The sequence below is a fragment of the Bactrocera dorsalis genome, chromosome 3 (genome assembly GCF_023373825.1).
Source record: "Bactrocera dorsalis isolate Fly_Bdor chromosome 3, ASM2337382v1, whole genome shotgun sequence".
In the NCBI taxonomy this organism is placed as follows: Eukaryota; Metazoa; Arthropoda; class Insecta; order Diptera; family Tephritidae; genus Bactrocera; species Bactrocera dorsalis.
Window position 1 is genome coordinate 74689056 of NC_064305.1, and position 22869 is coordinate 74711924.

At 32.3% G+C, this 22869-nt stretch overlaps 1 protein-coding gene across 5 annotated transcripts in view; it reads right to left on the reverse strand.

Annotated features, from left to right (window-relative positions):
- The window catches only part of LOC105224572 (uncharacterized), a 181701-nt gene that overhangs the window by 23135 nt on the left and 135697 nt on the right, over positions 1 to 22869 (reverse strand). For all 5 annotated transcript variants that reach the window (XM_049454003.1, XM_049454001.1, XM_049454002.1 and 2 more), the window contains 4 exons: positions 13025 to 13326; positions 1403 to 1504; positions 1084 to 1233; positions 645 to 764 (listed from right to left, as the gene is read on the reverse strand). In XM_049454003.1, coding sequence (XP_049309960.1) covers positions 645 to 764; positions 1084 to 1233; positions 1403 to 1504; positions 13025 to 13326 — 674 coding nt within the window. The remainder of the gene's footprint in view (positions 1 to 644; positions 765 to 1083; positions 1234 to 1402; positions 1505 to 13024; positions 13327 to 22869) is intronic.

Consider the following 22869-nt stretch of genomic DNA (forward strand, 5'->3'; position numbering starts at 1 on the left):
AAGATAATGGTTTAAAAATATAGCAAGTTTATGCGCTTAGGCCAGTCTGGGATTTCTAAAAATCCTAAATTTTTGCTTTTTTTGGTAAAAGCATATTTTCGGGTACCAAAAACATAACTGAATTGGAAAATTAATGGAAACAAAATTTGTTTGAGGCTATGTTGAAAATGTTGCTACTAAAGATTGGCTTAGCAGCCGCAATTATGCAAAAACCTATCAACATACATTTTTTTTTGTATACAATAAATAATATTTTTTAAGCCTAAAAGAGAAAAAACCATTTTCTCCGTCAAAATTAGGTGTTTCTTATAACTGAGCTCACTCTTTAAGGATACTGACAAATTTTTAAAAGATGAAATTGATTATTTTCATTTATTCTATCACTAAATTCTAGCAGCCGCTTCAAATACATACACTCAAACATAAATTTGTATGTAATCCAGATCCGCAAGTAGCCAAGTAATGCCTGTCTCTAATATCCATTAATACAAATCCCACAAAATCTAACTGTATCTTACTGAATCTCAATTTATTATGCCGCCCTCAATTTACAAACACCTAAATTGGCTTAAGTTATAAGCGCTTGTAGTACAACAAAAAACAACAACGATATATATACACATAATTTAATAACAAACACTCACCTGTATGGACCACTGCCTGGATTTGAAGTGCTGCTCTCACGGCTGGACGCCAAGCTGCAGGTGGCGGATGTGCGCGCCGAATTCGGCGCTGGTATTTGGGCGGCAGTCAAGTGCTCCGTGCTGTGCGAACACAAGTCCAATCGCCAAAAACAAAAAATGGAAAAATAGACAACGACGACACACAATGACGACACACAGCAAGAGTAGAACACAAGCGTGAAAAGAAAATCAAAAACAAATATATTAAATTGGCAATGTTTACAAGATGAGCCATAAAAAGTTATGGACTGAGGATGGCTACGTTGAGAAATATGCTCAAAAATATTTGCATGATTCATATTTATGATATTGTCAAAGTGTCACTTGCAGAGCATAAGACAGCAGATTCAAAGCAGTTTTATTGCCAGATCCTGTTTCCTATACAGTTTCGGCTACTCACCTCGAATTGGAGCTGGCTACGCTGTTGTTGGAACGACTGCGTCGACTCTTGAGCGAATCACCGCGATTCACTACACCTTTGCCGGTGATGGAAAAATGCCTCAGTCTATAGTACTCTTCCTCGACGCCAGTATTTGGCATTGAAGCGACGCTATAAAGTAAAGGAGGATGGAAAAAATGTGTTCATATTAGCTGCTGAAGTTAACGACGTTAATAAAATTGGAAAAATGTAGATTTTACGCTGGACAAACGATTGTATGCGTATATTATGCACTGATGATGTCATTAAAATATGTTCTTGTTAAGGTGGGCAGACTTACCGTGAACGCTGTTGTGGCAAGCATAACTGATTGGGACGTCCGGAAGCACGACTTCCTGGTGTTTTTACTGATTGGGAACGGCTGTGATGTGGTGAGCCATAACTGTAAGCAGAAGTTGTGAAAAAGAAAGAATTAGTTATATTATTTTGAGACTCAACAATGTAATTGTTAGACTCAACTCATCAGTCAATTATAAAAATTAGAGCAGATAATTAATTGAGTATGCCTTAATTGCAACTAAATTAACCGTAGTTTAGATAAATAAATCAGGATTGCACAGCGACCTAAGGTCTATTATGACCCATACAAAACCATACAAAATTAATTATTTTGTATAATTTCCCCTAGAAACTTTTTAATTATGTTATTTAGCTGATTGCAAAAATCCCAGAGTTGAATCAAATTTACATTACAAATGTCAATTAAATATTTTTTTTAGAATTTCTATGCAACCTTGCAAAATTTTGTTAATTTTTGATTATTAATTTTTGCATTTATGAACTTAAATGAGTCAATTTGTGAAAATAGTTGAGTCAATTTATGAACATAATTTGGACAATTAATTAACTCAACTTTAATTGCAACTAAATTAATGTTCAAGGAACTAATTTTTAGATTTTCTGATGCAATCGTGTATAATTTTGATAGTTAATTTAGCACTTAATTTAATTCAAAACAATTAAGAAAACTTTAATTGTCACTAAATTAGCGTTCAATTAAATAATTTTTAGATTTTCTGATGCAATCGTGTATAATTTTGATAGTCAATTTAACACTTAATTTAATTCAAAACAATTAAGAAAACTTTAATTGTCACTAAATTAGCGTTCAATTAAATAATTTTTAGATTTTCTGATGCAATCGTTTATAATTTTGATAGTCAATTTAACACTTAATTTAATTCAACTAAATATTAAATTTTAGCGATACAATTAAAATTTCCAATGCAATTCTGTATAATATTAATTTATTTTTGGCATTTATAAATGAGTAATTATGAAAATTAAATAAGACAATTAATTAGAAAATTGTTAATTGTATCTCAATTAACCACAAAAGAGGTTCAATTAACTTATGTCGAAATTCCATTTCATTTCAATTTAATTTTTGGTATTTAATTAGAAGTTTAGAATATTGCTCTGTTCTGATGTGCTGTACTCGGTGTTAACTGCTATTCAATTAGCTCATAATAACGGTGAATTTGCTAAATTGCACCACTAAGTAGTAGGGGATTAAAAACAGAGAGATTATATTAGATGGTAATGATTTTCAGTTTCCTTTATTTGAGTCAAAATCTCTTGATTTCAGGAAAGATTTTGCTTTCTAATACTCCATTAAAGCAATTTAGTATCGCTTTGATACTTAAATATGTAATTTAAAGCTGACAAATCTTAAAAAAGGTACCATCTACAAAGAGCCAACAAGTACACGTTTATACTTCATTCAAGTTCTTTCCTTCACCATTGACCTCCGCATGAATTCCAGCACATTGTATTTGCGTGCCAACAACACATTTCTCAAAGCAAAACAGAAAGAACATTGAACACTGAAACAAACATTGAAATCGCTACACATTCTACAGGAAAACAGCTAACAACGTAGATAAGCATCTGACTAAATGCACGAGCTCTGCCCACAACGGCCGGCAGCAAGGACCGGCCACTACAACCACTACATAGTTACTTGTATGTAATTGTCCAACTAATCACAAGTGTTGAAATACAAAGAATGAGGAGTTAAGTTGGGAAAAAGTTACTGCTGGCCGCTGACTGCTTAAATTGCGTGCTTCGGTGCAATTTGATGCAAATGCAGACGGCGCGATGGAGCACATCCTTCGGCGAAGTCTATGCAACCTTGTTTGTTTAGCACGAAACAAAAAATGCTTAAAGAGTTTCGCACATTTGCGTCGTTTAACTGTGCATTTGTTAAGCAAACAGTTGATGGGTGAGGAGAGGAGCCTACATTTGTTAAAAAATGTTATATGTGTGTTGCTGTACTGCTAAGACGTATTTAAATTGCAAATCGTGCTTTTTGTTAGACGTCGAAGGTGATTTAGGCAATGACCTGGTAATTGTGTCGCTCATTAGTGCTACGAATTAAGCTATTCGCACAACTTTCAAAGAAGTTACAAGGTGTATAGATAGGCGAACTGGGTCAAGTATGTTAGCTGGAGGTTTGTTTATAGTTTTCGAGTCACTGAAGGTTTTTGAAATTTCGATGAGTTCTTTAAAGTGAGTTATATGGTACGAAAGCTCTATTTTTAAGTATAACGGTATTTAATATTTTTGAGTTTTTTTTTTGTTTTTTAATTTGATTCTAGAAACTTTTGTCGATAGAAATAGATCGTCTAAAGGGGACTTTACTTTCAAAATATATGCTCAGTTCTCAACAGCGCATCTTTTACATAATGATTCAACATTCGTTTTGGGAGCAGAACTTTCAAAACATATTCCAAGTTCATAAAAGCATTTCTACATAAGATTGGCATCCTGCGTTCAAAATAAAATAATATGCCCAAACTTCAAATAAAGACAAAAAGTAGGGATATGCTCTGTGGAGATTACACTCACTAACATTAGAGTTCACTAATGTGTGTCGGGTTCTTAGCTGAAACCACTAAACACTAAACTATTGACATAGAGCCTACGCTCAGAGCCAGCAGCTTTGTATGACCGAATTTGAGTCCGAATTCTCGAATGAAGTAGCAGGAATGAGAAATTGCTGAGTCGTTAGTAATCGCTCCAGGTTACTACGGCCAAAGTTCTAAAACAAAATCTGTTATCTAATATATATATGTATGCAATTTCTAGACTATCAACAACAATACTAAATTTATTCAGCATACTGACATCTAAATGTCCAATCAAAGGCATTTAACATATTCGTAACTGCATTAAATTTATGCGGCGCAGGTGTCAAAGCGTAGGCAAGGATATTTTCCGGAGAAAATGAAAAGCAAACAACAAATTTTCCAACTAAACAAGCTTGCATGGCCTTTAGTAAACAGTGCAAGAGCTGCAGTAAGTTTAAAATTAGCATGTGACAATAGAGTTATGGCCTTATTTAAGGTTGGAAGGGTAAAATATGAAGTTATTCTGATACAATTACACCTACGCTCTGTTGCTTTTTAATTTGCACTGCAACAAAGAGCAGGAAAAAAACAAAAATAACAAATTAATTCTTCAGAACATTTTGCACTGAAAACTTGTAAATATCAGCTGCAAAAACAACGGTATAATTGTAAAGGGTGATTTTTTAAGAGCTTGATAACTTTTTAAAAAAAAAAAACGCATAAAATTTGCAAAATCTCATCGGTTCTTTATTTGAAACGTTAGATTGGTTCATGACATTTACTTTTTGAAGATAATTTCATTTAAATGTTGACCGCGGCTGCGTCTTAGGTGGTCCATTCGGAAAGTCCAATTTTGGGCAACTTTTTCGAGCATTTCGGCCGGAATAGCCCGAATTTCTTCGGAAATGTTGTCTTCCAAAGCTGGAATAGTTGCTGGCTTATTTCTGTAGACTTTAGACTTGACGTAGCCCCACAAAAAATAGTCTAAAGGCGTTAAATCGCATGATCTTGGTGGCCAACTTACGGGTCCATTTCTTGAGATGAATTGTTGTCCGAAGTTTTCCCTCAAAATGGCCATAGAATCGCGAGCTGTGTGGCATGTAGCGCCATCTTGTTGAAACCACATGTCAACCAAGTTCAGTTCTTCCATTTTTGGCAACAAAAAGTTTGTTAGCATCGAACGATAGCGATCGCCATTCACCGTAACGTTGCGTCCAACAGCATCTTTGAAAAAATACGGTCCAATGATTCCACCAGCGTACAAACCACACCAAACAGTGCATTTTTCGGGATGCATGGGCAGTTCTTGAACGGCTTCTGGTTGCTCTTCACCCCAAATGCGGCAATTTTGCTTATTTACGTAGCCATTCAACCAGAAATGAGCCTCATCGCTGAACAAAATTTGTCGATAAAACACATTTCGAACCGAACACTGATTTTGGTAATAAAATTCAATGATTTGCAAGCGTTGCTCGTTAGTAAGTCTATTCATGATGAAATGTCAAAGCATACTGAGCATCTTTCTCTTTGACACCATGTCTGAAATCCCACGTGATCTGTCAAATACTAATGCATGAAAATCCTAACCTCAAAAAAATCACCCGTTATATATGTTTGTATATAAATGTAAGTATGTATGAAATCTATTCTAGCAGCAAACTTTGTGTGCAACTTTTGGCCAAGTTTTCAAAAACTTTTGCATGCATTTCAATGCCACTTAGTTGAGCAGTTAGATGTTATTCGAGCGCGTTGCAAAACTTGTGCATTTAGTGCGACTGCGCCACAGAGGAAGCACTACAATTTTGTATTGTTGTCTAGGCAACGCCAAAGTAGTCTGAGAACAACTAGTTGGAAAAAATATAATTGAAATATTGCCATTGAGCAAGGAAATTTTAATTTTCTAAAATGAAGCAATTTTTAAGTTAAAATAATGATGGATATACAGACTTTCAATGAAAATAAATTTGGCGAATTCTTTTTGCAATATTTTCTGCTCTACAATTTTTACTCAAAACTTATATTCTTCCCGCATCTTCATAATTTCTCTGCACCAAGTTTTGGTTATCTTTTACTTCCTTTAAAAAAAAATTCTGACAAACATTTTTTCAGCACCTCCATTGTTTTTATACAGGGTTTTTTGAAATCTCTGCTCATTACCGCACTCTTCCATGGAATATTTGTTTTACTTTCTTGTGTAAAGATCTCAATAAAAAGCGCATTTATGTCACTCTTATGAAATTTTCACATTCTTCGCAACACAATGCGCCAAACAAAAGCTTGGTTCGCCAAAGCACACTTCAATTGGCTGCGTTTTTGGCAACTTATTTGCTAAGTAGTTTCAAGTATAATTGTAAATACTCATACAAATACTTATACAATTACAATTGCATATAAATATAAGCAAGTGGATGATAGTACTGGCTGAGAGAGGCGACCAAAGAGGAGAGTGCATTTATAAACAAAAGTTGTTGGGTATTTTTGGAAGATGGGAATTTCATGTATGGTGAATCGACATAGAGTTAAAAAGTTTTCAAGGAGAGCTAAGCAAATGCAAGTGTTTTGTTTTTGTATTATTGCAGCATGAAAATACGAGTGAGAACAATTAATAGAAAGTTTTAATTTAGTTTCTTTAGAAAAATAATAACGTAGCTTAGTCATATTCATAGAAGCTTGGTCTGACAAAGCTATTGTTTTTAAGTCCCTGAAGTTATTCATGTCCTATATATTTAATGAAATTTTTCTAAAGAAATATTTTTTGTTAAATTTAATAATATTTAATGTTATTGACATGAATCTAAAAATCAAAGGACTTCGTAAAAATTTTAGTTAACGAACCATGCAAGTAGATACAGTTAAAACTTCTTTTTTACAAAAGTACTTCGATGCCATTTCAAAAGAATCTAAGTACCAAATGTCTAGTACGATTTGGTTTTATTAAGCCGAATACACATTGAAACGGCTAAAAAGCATCTGTTGACATTTTATTATAACGGGTGATTTTTTTGAGGTTAGGATTTTCATGCATTAGTATTTGACAGATCACGTGGGATTTCAGACATGGTGTCAAAGAGAAAGATGCTCAGTATGCTTTGACATTTCATCATGAATAGACTTACTAACGAGCAACGCTTGCAAATCATTGAATTTTATTACCAAAATCAGTGTTCGGTTCGAAATGTGTTTTATCGACAAATTTTGTTCAGCGATGAGGCTCATTTCTGGTTGAATGGCTACGTAAATAAGCAAAATTGCCGCATTTGGGGTGAAGAGCAACCAGAAGCCGTTCAAGAACTGCCCATGCATCCCGAAAAATGCACTGTTTGGTGTGGTTTGTACGCTGGTGGAATCATTGGACCGTATTTTTTCAAAGATGCTGTTGGACGCAACGTTACGGTGAATGGCGATCGCTATCGTTCGATGCTAACAAACTTTTTGTTGCCAAAAATGGAAGAACTGAACTTGGTTGACATGTGGTTTCAACAAGATGGCGCTACATGCCACACAGCTCGCGATTCTATGGCCATTTTGAGGGAAAACTTCGGACAACAATTCATCTCAAGAAATGGACCCGTAAGTTGGCCACCAAGATCATGCGATTTAACGCCTTTAGACTATTTTTTGTGGGGCTACGTCAAGTCTAAAGTCTACAGAAATAAGCCAGCAACTATTCCAGCTTTGGAAGACAACATTTCCGAAGAAATTCGGGCTATTCCGGCCGAAATGCTCGAAAAAGTTGCCCAAAATTGGACTTTCCGAATGGACCACCTAAGACGCAGCCGCGGTCAACATTTAAATGAAATTATCTTCAAAAAGTAAATGTCATGAACCAATCTAACGTTTCAAATAAAGAACCGATGAGATTTTGCAAATTTTATGCGTTTTTTTTTAAAAAAAAGTTATCAAGCTCTTAAAAAATTACCCTTTATCTATTATGTATTCATAAAAAGGACTTCGTTAGCGTTATTTCTTTGCAAAGCCTCGAATGAAAACCCCCACTTTTGATGGCGAGCAAAGCAAACGTAATAAGTACTAAGGTGTAAGGTCATGCATGTTCGTCATGAAATGTCCGGTCCCTAAATTGCACTAGTAAAAGTAAAGGTATCACCGTCAAAGAAATGCGATAGACGGGACAGGAACGGAACAAGTGGCTCCTTGTCATATAAAGGAGCGCAAATTTGGTGTGAGGGAAAAACTTAGTTGTCGAGTCCTGGCACCCACAATCCACATCAGTGCAAAATTTTTGAACATAACTTAACAGAGTGGGTAAAGATGGCATTTTTGGTACAACAGTTGGAAAATCCAGCCACCATGGCGAAACCTCTCGAAATGGGTTGATGCTGATCGACTTCGCAAGGGCTTGAAATATAGTTGATTCCAGCACAAGAAAATTCAATCAAGCTATTAGGCCTGCGGAATGAAAAGTTGGAAACCAGGTCAATCACTTTGTGGTAAGTGTCGTCCCATGCCCTAAACACCGACTCGGAGCACTATCAACCTACATTTCTTTTTTACAAGCCGATGTTAAATAACAGATGAACGAATTTTTCTTGAGCCTTGGCGTTATTGATTTACGATTATTTTTATGAAATAAAACAAAAAATATACAATGTGACTTCTAATCGTTTAAAGACAAAATAAATGCTTTACATTATGATCCATTCTATTTGTGAGCATAAAAATCAGAAACAAAATCAGAAACACGTAAGAGCACGTAAACGCGTTGGTAGCGTCGGGTCATAAATATTTGAGCGCAACAGTAACAGTTTACGTACTTTTAGCCAATTACTGTTGTAAAATGGAAATACATGAAAACGAGCAACTTTAATGCTCATTATGCTTGATGTTTGATTTGAAAATATAAACATTAAAAGAAAATAAAATAGCAAATGCAATAAAAAAGTAATTTATATATACATTTCTCATTTCCAAATGTTGTAAATCCAAACTAATTTATGTGCGGAAATTTTGCAGATTTAATTGCAGCTAAAACAGCGTTTGAAAGCAGTGACTGTGGGTATAATGTTTGCCAATTTATGTTTGTTATGATTTTTCATGAAGTATTGGTGTTATGATGTGTTATGACAGTTGCTGTATTTTGATATTTATATTCCCCTACAGCTTTGGTTATATATATCTATTGCAAATTATATTTCTAATTTAATTTTTTTGCTTATTTTCCTTTTCTAGAAAATCTTTTCTTGAAATTATTCCATTGTTTAGCCAGCAATTTAACGGCTTCCTTTGTGGAGTGCGTCAGGAAAATGATCGTCATAGCACTATGTACGACATGTATGTATGTATGTATGTAGGTATTTATGTATGTATATATGCACGTATGTATGTATGTTTGTAGGTATGCATGTATGTGCACTTTTTCAGTTTTACGATTTGATTTCATAAATATTTAGTTACACACTGAAGTCGTGAAAATTTCCATTCAGTTCTTGTTCTTAGCTCTTTTACCAGCAGCAATTGCAAGTGATATTTATTTTTTTAACAGCTGGTTTGACGTCGTGTCGGTGCGAGCGGGTTCTTCATTAAATTCAAATACATTTCGTCGCTTTAAGATTGCGCATTTTTTATTGCTTTAGTAGCATTATATTTTCTGATTATTTTGTTTGTTAAAATAAGCAAAAATTCAATTACGTGTTGACTGAAAAAATTACCAGGTAAATGTTAAACAAATATACATATGTAAAAGCAAAATGATAAAAAATAAAAAAAAATAAATAAATAAATAAATAAAAAAGTATAAAAAATATTATAAAAATTAATAAGAAATTATAAGAAATTAAAAAAATATTATAAACCATTCTTAAAAAATTTGTAAAAAATAAAAAAAAAATATTAAAAAAAAATAATTATAAAAAAATTATAAGAAAATATTATAAAAATTAATAAAAAATTATAAGAAATTTAAAAAAATATTAAATTCTTAAAATAATTGTAAAAAATATAGAAAAAAATATAAAAAAAATAAAAAAAAAAATATAAAAAATTTAAAAATCTTAAAAAATAAAAAAACATACTTAAAAAATAGTAAAAATAAAAAAAAAATTATAAAAACATAAGAAAATTAAAAAAAAAAATACAAAATTAAATTCAAAATATTAAAAAAATAAAAAACCATACTTAAAAAAATAACAATACAAAGATATTATAAAACATACAAAAATTATTAAAAAAAAAATTTTAAAAATATTAAACAACAAAAGACTCAAAAAAAAAAAAATACAAATACATTGAAACACTAAATAAAAAATAAATTCCTTTGAACCTTGCACTTGAAAATTCGTGCAAATATTTCCACGCATTTTAATTCACTTCTTCATCCTCAATTTATTTTTAGCACTAATAAAAATATGATTTGCTATATTTAATGTTATGGCTTGTTTACATTTTGAACGGCTCGTGCCTTTGGTATTTTAATAATAATACATGAAAATTCCGTTACTTTTGCACGGCATGCCAGTTTTGGTGAATAATTGTTGTTATAATTGGGGCGTGTCTTGTACAATGCATAAATTTCTGATTTTTCTCGCCTGCAGCTGTCGTGTTATTCAATTAAATTGCATTTTTCCAATAGCTTGTAGCAAACATTAGTACAACTTTACAAGCTTTCGACGAAGCACACGAGTACGTGACACATCGATTTCGTGCTTTGATTTTGTAAATCGAAGGTTGGCGGCGGCACTTTAAATGCAATTGCAAACGGTTGGCAGTTTAGCCTTCGGCAACACTGCTAGCGCATAAGCTGGAGGGAGTTAGTGCGAGAGCACGTGCCGGTATATTGAAAAAGTAATTTCCTTTAAAGTGTTATGAGGCGCAAAGCTATATAAAATTAATTTATAAAATAAAAAATGCTGCATTTAAGCAGCTAACATAATTGAAAATATTGAAATGAGACATTGGTTATGTTCAATGCTGATTATGAGTATAATAGTTTTATAGATAGGATTGAAAAATATATGCAGGTTTAAGGCGTCTAGATTTTAATTAGCTGAAACATATTTAGAGTGATATTGCAGAACATAGCATATTTTGCAAAAATTAAACTGAACATAAGATAATCAAACTCAGCTTTATGTAATATAATATAACGTTAACTAAAAAAAGCCTTAAATAATATTTCTTAGCTTCATATACATAACTTAACATAACTTCACATGGCATAATACAACTTAGATTTCAAATAGAGCAAATAAGCATGGCATAACATAACATAACTTAAATGAACATAACATAACTTAACATGGGATAACATAACATAGATTTAAAAAAGCTAAAATATAATTAGAGTAGTATAGTAGAACATAGCATAAATCAGCAAAAACTAAACATAACACGCGGAAACCTAGCTTAACATAGCATAATTTAACGTGGCATACTACAACATAGCATCAAGTTGTTTTTAGCGCTATATACATACATACATAACTTAATATAAGATAACTTAACGTATCGTAACATAATATAACTTAGTATAAAATAACATTACATAACCTGGTATAACTTAACTTATCGTAACATAACTTTGCATAACATATCAAACATAATAAAATATAGCAACATTTTAAATAGAAATCAATAAAACTGAATTTCTGTTTCTGTCTAATCGAGACCTAAAGAACGTTTCTATTTTAGGTTTCAAAAACATGACTTAACATAATATAACACAACTTAACATAACATAATAGAATAACATAACATAGCAAACATAAGAAATTATGGAAAAATGTTAAATAAAAATTAATATAATTGAATTTCTCATAACATAACATAACATGACTTAACATAACATAACATAACATAGCAAACATAAGAAATTATGGAAAAATGCTGAATAAAAATTAATATAATTGAATTTATGTTTTTGAGCTCTAATCGGATCAAAAGCGATGTGCTCATTACGAATTTGAGTTACAAAATTTTCATATTTCAAAAATATTTCATAAAATTGTAGACGTCGAAAATTACAAAATTTAGACATCTTATCATTAAAAAAAATCCAAATAAATATCTCAATTAATATTCAAAATAATAATAAACTCTTTCTCACTTCCTCATAACTCATTACTTTCTATCAATAACTTAACTCCTTCGCTACTCAAATATATAATTTATTATTTTCGCACAATCGCCACTAATGTAACTAACTATCACACTAAACAATTACTTAGAAGAATCTTTTTCAATGTTGAAACCGCTTTAGCGTTGCCACCATTACCGCCAGAGAAACATAAAAAATATTTGGCGCAGCGCCAAATTACTGCCATTAGCGGCCCACGTATACTCTGCGCCATTACCTTAACTGTCGTAAAACTCTAACTTAATTTCCGCCAGCGTAACGGCAAAGAAAAATGCGCGCAAACACTCGCCCTTCATATGCAACACCTCAATGAGTTTAATGGCTAAATGGCGCTTTTGGCGAAATTATGGGCTCATAGAACGACGCCGCGCTGCTCAACGCAGTTAAAGGTAAGACAATGTTGCCACGGCGCGCTAAGAGCACAAGCACAAACAGTCTTCTATGTGTAGGTGCTATAAATGTCGAAAGTAACTATTTCCTTTACGCTTAAGCAGGTAATCTCAACCTCATATTATTTCTGCCTAAGTGAATGCGCTCGTACTTTGCGATCGCGTGCATACGGCGAATGAGTTTGCCTTGAGCGCGGCAAGTAACCAATAAAAAAAGAAAACAAAAGGAAAACAATAAAGATAAATAAAGAAAACCGAAAGTGTTGAGAAAGAGAAGACACATTTTTTGCCTTCATCGAGTTAATTTTAGACGTATTAAATATTGTATGTTTTAGTCGCTTTTGTAAATTCAACTAAGGCTTGCTGCCATACAAATATACCGGCTTATAGATATCTAAGCAAGTAAAGCAGATATTTTCTGTAAAATACATTTATGCCACACATTACTGCTGTCAACCGCACACCATCTTCAACGCGTACCGGAAGTGAGATTGGCTTAAATATTTGCTAACCCTAACCGAACGCTACCTCCCCTCACATCAACCCAACCAAAAGCATTTAGTTGTACTCACCGCATTTCAAAATCACGCAACTCCTCGAATGTCAACGTATTCGTCACATCCAACAATTGTCGCATATTTTCATCGCGTTTCTGTTGTTGCTGCTGCGTGGCAGTCGTATGTTGATGATGTGCGGCCGGATGATGTGGTGGATGCTGCAACTGTTGTGAGTTGCGTTTGCGTGCGTGCGCCGCTGTGCCGGCTGCCGTTGCACCAGTTGCCGTTAATGTCTCTTTACCCTGTTCGACGCTGATGAAATCACCTTCGTTCTTGATAAGCAACGTTTCCACGGTGTTGTCTAAGCTCAAGGACGGCTGTTATGACAACGATGGCGCAGCAGCATAATATTGCAAGCAACAACAGTTTATTTCACGAAGTTCACGAAACCACAGCAAATATGAGTAGCAGCAGCGTGCCGAGTTGTGAATGCGTGTCATGAAATGAGAGAAAGTGAAAAAGGTGGAATATGTTAGAAAACCTTTTGAATGAGCACACAGTTGTGGTTGAACTTAGACTAAATTATGCAGTTCCTTTGAATTGTACGTTTTGAGTAAATATGTATGTATGTATGAAATATAGTTTTTTATTGCTTACGATATGTTTAAGATAAGGTTTTGAAAAATGTATTGTACTAAAATGTTGCCATTACCTAGCATAGCCTGACAGTTATTGTTTTCGTATGCAGCAGTGCCGCAGAGTAAAAAGCTTTTAGCACAAAGATATGCTTTCCTTTTGCACCTTATTTGAGGATTATGAAATAAAAATATTCTCACATGGTTGAGTGTATTCAGTGACATAAAAGTACAGCGTGCGAAAAATTTGTTGTGCTTGTAAAATTTATAGAAAAAAACTGCCGAAGCTAAATACTTGCTTCTGCCTTAAATTAAACCCTAAATATACATACAGACATAGTTTTTTCAGATTAGGTATGAAATAACTTTGAATAAGAGCTTAGAAATGAGTTTGAGTTGATCATTAAGGTTTGAATTTATACTTTCTTCACACTAAATTTAACACCAAACATCCTACATGTTTTTAAAAATACGAACATATAAGAAAAAATAAAAATAAAAAAACTTTGTAAGATTCAGTAAGAGTTTAATGAAAAGTAGGATGTTTTGGAATTTCAGCGCATATTTGACACCTGAATGAGTCCATTGAGTATTTTTTTTTAATTTGGTTTGAAATTTGATTTTGAATATATGGTATACATAATATACATACATACATAACAGAGTCTTAGTTCTTAGTGAGTTCTTTTTTGCGTATAGAATTATTAATGAATGTAAAATATCAAATATATATTAATTAAAGTTCACTCTAACTCACATTCTACTCCCATTCTCATAAGAAAAGTACTTTTTCAAGTAATTACCACAACTCTAAGCAGATAAATATTCACACAACATACAAATACATAAATACACATATGTATACATATGTATACATATATACATATTATAAACGCATAAGCAGTGCGAAAGTACACAATCGCATTAAAGTATTGCAAAGTATTACATAACCAGCGGTAGAGACTTAGGCTAAAATTGATGTATTCTTGAAACTGAGGGGTGAACAGAAAATCAAATACTGTACATATATTTTTGTACTGTACAATTTACCACACTAGAAAGTAATGTAGGCGGCAAGCAATATAAAAAGATTTGAAATAATATCTACTCGACATGATAGGCTTATGAATATGAAAATATGAAAATATTCAAATAAAAAAATAAAAAAATAAAAATGAAACAAAAAATTCAAATAAAAATTAAAATGTGTGGCACAAATTAAGCTTGAAAAGAGTGTGCTACAGAGTATTGCAAAAAAAAAAAAAATAAATAAAAAAATATTTCAACAATAATTTTTGCATGTTAAAATAATGTGCTCGGAAGGAATGAATAAGGGGGAAAATATATAAAAATATTAAACAATTAAAACATACTAAAACAAAGAAAATTTATATAAAAAAATGTATTAAAAATTTTAAGCTTCAAAAGAGTGTGGTACAAAATATTGCAAAAACAAAAATATTTCAACAATAATGAATAAGGGAAAAACATTTATTATATTAAAATACTTAAAAATTTGTCTGCCGTTGACATTACATTTTTTAAAGCAAATTTAAGTAATTTTAAAATTATACAATAAATATAAATAAGCAATACAACTGATCGCTTCAAAAAGTTACTCATACGTCACGGGTGACCATATTTTTAATTAAGTATACGAAAAAAAATTATTTTTAATTTATTAAATTATAAAAGTATGCGATTTTCATTTCACCTGATATATTATAAACATTTTCAGAATCAATACTCATCATACTTTAGTATAAGTGGAAAGAAATAATTATGAAATATTTGTTGAAAAGTTACGCATACGCCATATGGTACAATCTATTGAGTGCTTTTATAATGCCCTAAATGCACGACATTTTAAGTTTGCTAAGAATGCTACGTTTAATATATATTTACATCAGATAATATAAGTATTATTACCAAAAATATTCATGAAGTTTTAAAATACATGTAAAAAAATAACTTTCAAATATCGCTCCAAAAGTCGCTCATACGCCACGTAGTACTACCATTGGTAGTACAACCAATTTAATTTTAATTTAATTATACTGAAACCAACTTTTTATCGCCGTTTATTGTACTTTTCGTTACAATTTTAATGAAATATTAATGAAAGGTTTTCAAAAACGTATTTTAAAAAATTTTATATTTCTAAAAAATTTTAAATTGAATTTTAATTAAATTGCAAGCAAGCTCGACCAGCTAATAAAATATTATCAGCTCCCATTACGCTCGCCTTAAAGCGGTAATTATGCGCACATTACAAACTGACTGCACTGCAGCAACCTTGCCCCAGTTCTACTCATTTTTAATAGCGCCTTTTTTTCTGCCTGTGCACTTTCACACCTCAATGACGATAACAAAACGCTGTCAGCGCGGCCGCTTGTCAACATCAATATCGGTTTTCATTATTGTTTTGTGCATGCACGCCGCTAATGTAACCATTTTTTCACTGACTTCATTTCATTAAAACCCATTTCAAGCAAGAAAACTTACGCGCTTTGCTTCTCGCAACCCTCGCCTGTTTCGCGTGCCACTCAAAGATGGTGCATGGAGGTCGGCCGACGGCCCATTGCATGCCACATGGCACATCGCACGTGTAACACTGTGTTCGGTGTGTGTGTGTGTGTAAAGCTTGTCCCAAATGCAAACCAGCTTATCGCTGAGCTTGCAAAACTCCCCATAGTGCGGCAGCAAGCAAGGCAAAAACAATGCATAGTTCATTTCACCTTCGATAAGCACCTGCTGCTACCACAAAAGCAGCAGTGAGCCAAGCGACCAACAACGACCGGTTAGTCAACTGCATTGTTGTTGCTTTTGTAGCTACTTTCAGCGATTTCCTGTCGACGGGCGAGCTTGCCACTTGCCACTGCAAGTTGTCTGCCGTCAGTGACTTGCAACTCCCTGACGCAGGTGAGTAGTTTGCGTTGCGCTGCAATTTTTCGAGCTGACGCTGCCCACCCTCACCACCTTTATCTTCTTCACTGCCTGTCAGCATTATGTCTGCTGCAAGCATAAAGATACCACTCGCAATACGCTAGCAAAGTAATAATTCTTTGGCTTCGTCGTTGTTACCTCACCTATGCGAAATCACACACGCACACACTCAGAGGACGATATGTGACCCTCATATGTGTGGTTACATCAGTTTGCGTTTGCGTTTACGTATGTGTAAGTGTCGTTTAACCTTCACGGCTCGTTGCACTTTTATTATTGCAACATGTGCATACACATATGTTGGCAACAACAATAACATCAACAACAACTAGCTATCAATCTACTTAAACCCACAAAGGCAGCTCATTCGGGGTTCGCTGAATGTTCATTGCGCTGTCTGTTGGCGCTGCTGCCGTGCGCGTGGCATATCACTTGTCGTTCGGGGCGTATCGGGTGGCGTGTTGCTGCTGCGCGTATTAAGAACCAATTTTAAATCGATTTATGTCGATAAACTGTAACACAGTGTGAGTTAAGCTGCCAGCGTAAGTAAGCAACTTGCTCCGAAAGAAGATAAGCTTTGTGCACTGAGCCACTTGGGTTGCATGTGCTGTGATTTATTTGAATATTTTTATCTTTTATCAAGTTGGCAACTACTCTACCCACCAAGTTCGCCTTTTGTGGCACTATAATGAGCTTTATTCAATAAAATTTACGGTTTTAAAGTTATCGCGATTTTTATTTTTATTTACAAGTCGAATGGCGTTACTTAAGGGGAATTGGGCTGAGTGCAGGTGGTTCGGGATGCAATTTCCGTGTCGTGGCTTCTTAAAGCAATGCCGGTTTATTGGCAGGATATAAGGAGAATTTTTATTATATTTTGCAACATTTTAATTCAATACATATCATAAATGTATACAACGTATTTCATTAAAATATAAGTAAAGAATTTGCATATAATTTCGGAGAGTTATTAAAATTGTTAAAAGGTTGCCACACTTTTACGATTAAAAATTTCAAATAATGTAAAAAAGATAATCCGGGCTCCTAATAGCGGTAATTACAGCAGACTTATTATTAAAATTAAATTTAATAGAGCTGCCACCTGATTTGTTTTATTTATTATTTTTTTATTTTCTAAAAAAGTAAAATTTTGCACAATTGAAGTATATAATGGAAGCAAAGTTTTAATCTCCAAAATGCTTTAGCTAAGAACAAGCTTTAGGGTGTTGCCACTTAAATAAAAATGGTTTATAAATAAATGGGTAGATACAAATTTTAATACAAAGTGGCTGAAATAAATAAAATAAAATTTGTTAACTTTTTAGATTAAATATTGGTTCGAATGGAGTTGCCAGCTTAATAATTTTATAAAATTTTACTATTATAGTAGTTAAAAAATTAAGAAATGCTTATTAAATTTGTTGTATTTAGGAGTTGTTGTTACTTTAATTAAATTTTTAAAGGTTTATCTTTCAACAATTTGAAAATTAAGAAGAACTTATGAATTTACCGTGCGATTCTGTAACGTGAGACAGTCTCAAGTCTCTAAATTTGAGATTTTAAGTTATTCAGAGATGTTTTTACACTTGAATGGAAATAAATATGTCGATAACAAATTAATAGTTATCAATAAAAATGAAAATATATGTTGACTTTGTTTCATAATATTTACGAACTAGACTGGTTACAGAATCCCGCTATTAGTTTAATTAGGATGTGGAAGTTGCCACCTGAATAAAATTTTTAAAATTATTTAAATTCAAACAAGTTAAAAAAAAATAAATATCAAATACTTATGAAAATAGTTGAATTTAGAAAATTAATTGTACTCAAAAAATGAAAGTAGTTGCCACCTTAATTTAATTTTAAAAATTTAAACTAAGAAGTTAAAAAGTTAGAAAATTAAAAACGATTTATGAAATTAGGTGCATTTAGTAGTACTTTTATCAGAAAGTTGAATGTTTGGAATGGAGTTGCCACCGGAATTAATTTTTAAAATTTTATTATCTCTAACATATGTAAGTTAAAAAATTAAGAAATACTTCTGAAATTGGTTGTATTTAGGAGCAGTTTTATTAGAAAGTTGAATGGAGTTGCCACCGAAATTATTTTTTAAAATTTTATTATCTCTAACATAAGTTAAAAAATTAAGAAATACTTATGAAATTGGTTTTACTTAGGCGTAGTTGTATTAGTGAGTCAAATGGGGTTGCCACTTAAATTAATTTTTTAAAAGTTTAGCTTTCAACCACGTGAAAAATTAAGAAGAACTTATAAAATTTGTTAAATTGAGAAATTAGTTGTATTAAAAATCAAAGAAGTTGCCACCTAAATAAAATTTTCCAAATTTAAACTATCTAAGAGTTAAAAAATAGGGAAATACTTGAATTTAGAAGATTAATTGAGTTAAAAAAATAAAAAACTTGCCACCTTAATTAAATTTCAAACATTTAAGCTACCAATAAGTTAAAAAATTAAAAAGTACTTATGAAATTAATGGTATTTTGCATTAGTTTTATTAAAAAAATGTTTTTAATATTTCTGAATTTGGAAAAAAGAATGAAGCTTTCAAAAGCTTGAATTTTGGTGAAAGTTTTTTACATTCGCGCGCATAAGTGGGCACGAGCTGCTTATGGCAGAAAGTTACACCTTTGACCATCTCTAGTTTCTTATTTTTCTGATGAGATTACTATGTATATACCATATGTATGTAAATACACGAATAGCTCTCATATACAAATTATACTATTTGTTAAACCAAAATATTCGTTAACACTTTTTCAATAGAAAAATTTAAAGAAAATACATATTCGAGTGCATCTCAATATTTTTATGCATTTTAGAGAATATGCAGGCATAAAATTGGTAAGTGTAATCAAAATATTAATTATTTCTTTGCCTAGGCTTTTTAAAGCGCAACTTATAAACAAAAATGCATATTTAAACTTCATAAACACATGAAATTAATTTAAGAAAATAAGAATAATTTAAGAGGCATTATTTGGGTGAAAATCAGACACGTACTGATTTTATACATATATGAAAATGCTCTTAAAAAGCTTTAGAATTTCTAATATTTTTGAACTGAATTAAAAGCTCTTAAAAAGCTTCAGTACTACTAAATATTTTTAAATTGAATTTCATGCTTAAGCTCAAGCCAACAAATTCGATTCTAAATAAATTCAATGCAAAGCACAATTCAACGAACGCTCATGCATTTAAAAATCAATATTCGGTATAAATTCATAAATACCAGTCCTTTACTTATAAATCAATTAAGCTTACTGGAAAGCACATAACACATATTATAATGGTTATACACATTTTTACATGCAAGTACACCAACAAATAAAATTAAAAATTTCGTCTAGCTGTAACTAGATTTTGCATTTTTAAAATCCATTTAAATTTCGGTTTTTTTCACCACCAACGTCGGGAATAAATTTTATGCAGGCCTCACGGCTTCACTCGGCTTTTGCAGCAAAAATACAAAAGCATTTTTATAATTTTTGTTTTTGTTAACTTTTATGTGCTTTTGTTTTGCGGCAGTCCCTTAAGTACTGGCTTACTTAAGTGGTTTATGCGCACGAGTCAATATCTTCGGAGATTTTATTATTGTTTTGGGATTTGTGTGCTTGTGGCATATATGACAATGTATTTTATTATGTGCATGAGTAAAGCAATTTTATTGATAAGAGTGTGAACAAGTGAAATTTAAAAGCTGAAGCAATAAAAATATGGATTTTGTAATGTAGAAAAACAATGCAGTAAAGCGTGTATTACAGAATTAATCTTTTTTAGAATAAGTGAGCAGTGTAGTAACTGATTAAAAAAAAAAAAATAAAAAAAAGCTTTGTTTGGAATCAACCAAAATTTATGAATTACTACTCTTTACACTAACAACCAATTAACTACTACAGGTAATATTTACGCAAGCCATTAAACCTAAACTTTGTGGCTTTACAAAGTTGCCGTCGAAAGCTTTCACTCAGAATATAAGTCAACTTTCATAACGACGACTTTTATTTTCTTTTATTTATATCCAACAATATTTATAAGAAAAGCTGTAGGTGTGTGCTTAAAAGTGGGCGCAAAATGGGCACAGTTATGCCTGAAAATTAATGCCACCAGACACTTAATACACTTGACGTTAATGACAGCCATAATGAGCACGGTAATGAGCGCGGCCGTATCGCTGATGGGTAAATTTGATTTTGACCGCCTCAACACCACCGACGACGATGGGTGGTCGCGCGCACACGTAACCTAAAAGCGTCGAATCGGAAAAAAGCAAATATTGGAGTACAAAAATAAATATTTAACAAAACGCTTAAATATACATGCGCGTAAGTATGTGCTTATTAAGGATCATACATGTACTAAATATGTAACGTATTTTTTTGTACACAAAAAAGTTTTGAATAAATAAGAAAAGTTAGAATCCGTTTATGTATATTCACATACATGTGCACATATAATGCTCAACACTGTGACGCACATCATTTAATCAGAGCAACGCTTAAAAAAATAAAAAAAGGCACTACGAAAAACGAGTTTATAAATAAAATGGCTTCGTAAAACTTTAGCACACTTTCAGGTAGTCAGCAAATATTATTGGAAATATAAATATAACACGCTAGCGGTAAATTAGTGGCGTCACCTCTTGTGTATTTGTAGGCACTCACTCAGATTTATGAAGTACTAAACTTCATTTGCATTTACCACGCATTTGGGTAATCATCCATCTACTAGAAGTGTTCAGAGAGCTCAACATATTGCAGTCAAGGCTTTAATCAGTTAGCGTGACAATAATATTTACGCAATATATTAGACGCAAATTATAGAAATAAGTGAAAAGAGTGAATGAATGAATGGCAAAGGATCAGTACGATATTTGAACAACTAAAAATAAACAAAAAAATTTGTTTGAATAATTTCTACTGAAATTATTATTTTTTACCCAAAAGTGCTCAGGTCGATACAGGTTCGATATTTTTGGAAACAAAAAAGCTTCCTTGAAGCTACTACTAGATAATATTTCCTTGAAGCTTTTTTAGTTACAAAAATTATTGATCTTGTTCTATTCTGACCAGTTTTGGGCTTCAAGTAGGTTTTTTTGGGTTCAGAAATTATCTGAATGTCCAAACATTATTGGCAAAATAATTAGAAAAATAAAAACATTAAATATGTTATAATAATCGTCTATAAATATGGCTTGAAAACTAAGAAACTGATGATTTCGATGCAGAGTTGATAATAGCAGCCTTTATTGTAAGGTTTGTGACTTTGATAAAATTATCGATATGCCTAATTGTAGGCAACAGCTAAAAATATAATCTTGCCTATTTTTATATTGTCTTAAGAAGAACGTGTTATAGCTGGATTGGAATAATTTCCATATAAATAGATGCATGAATAATAAGCAGATATATGATTCAAGTAAAAATATTTCAATATTTTTGATATAGTCAAAAATAAAGCGTTGCCTACTTTTAGGGTTTAGTTCATTAAGAGTGTTTATGAAAACAGAAGAATATCATATTACAATAACTAAATCAATATTTTAATTAAAGGAAAAAAAGTTTCGAAATTCAATAATTGTTCGAAAATCATTTTCGAAAATTTATTGAATTCGAAAATGTTTGGCAATGATTTTCGAAAAATTAATGAATTCTGAAATGATTTTCGAAAACTTTTTGAATTTCGAAAACATTCTGTTATGATTTTCGAAAACTTTTCGAATTTCGAAATTTTTTTCTTTTAATTAAATTTATTTTAGTTATTAAAATTTGGTTGAAAAAAAGTTTACTTTTTACTTTCAATATCGCATTCACCTTTCAAGCTTTCGACATACACACAAATCAAACTCAATATTCATATGAAAATAAGCAAACTGTAAAATTTTAGTTCTCATATCACATGCTTTTCTATAGTTTACTGGAAAATCTGCTTGAACTACGAACACTTCCGTATGGCGGCAGCTTTCAACGACTTCTATACACAAGCATACATACATATGGTGCATATGCAGGTGGCGCTGCGTATTTTCCCTTTAATTATTTTAGCTGATTATTTTCACCATCATATTGCGGCTGCAGCTGTTGCCATCGCCACCAAGCTGATTGCAATTGCAGTCGCACGCGTATGCCGCGTTGCTGCGGTATTGGCCATTTGCTGTCGGCACCGCTGACGTTGGTTTGCTCAGCTCACCGATTTTGACGCCAACAAAGCGTTGGCAAATGCATTTGTATGCAGCAGCAGAAGCAATTGTTGTGATGCGCTTTACCGCCAGGCGTTGTATAACAGCTGATATTCATATAGCTGGAGTAATTGTGGCAC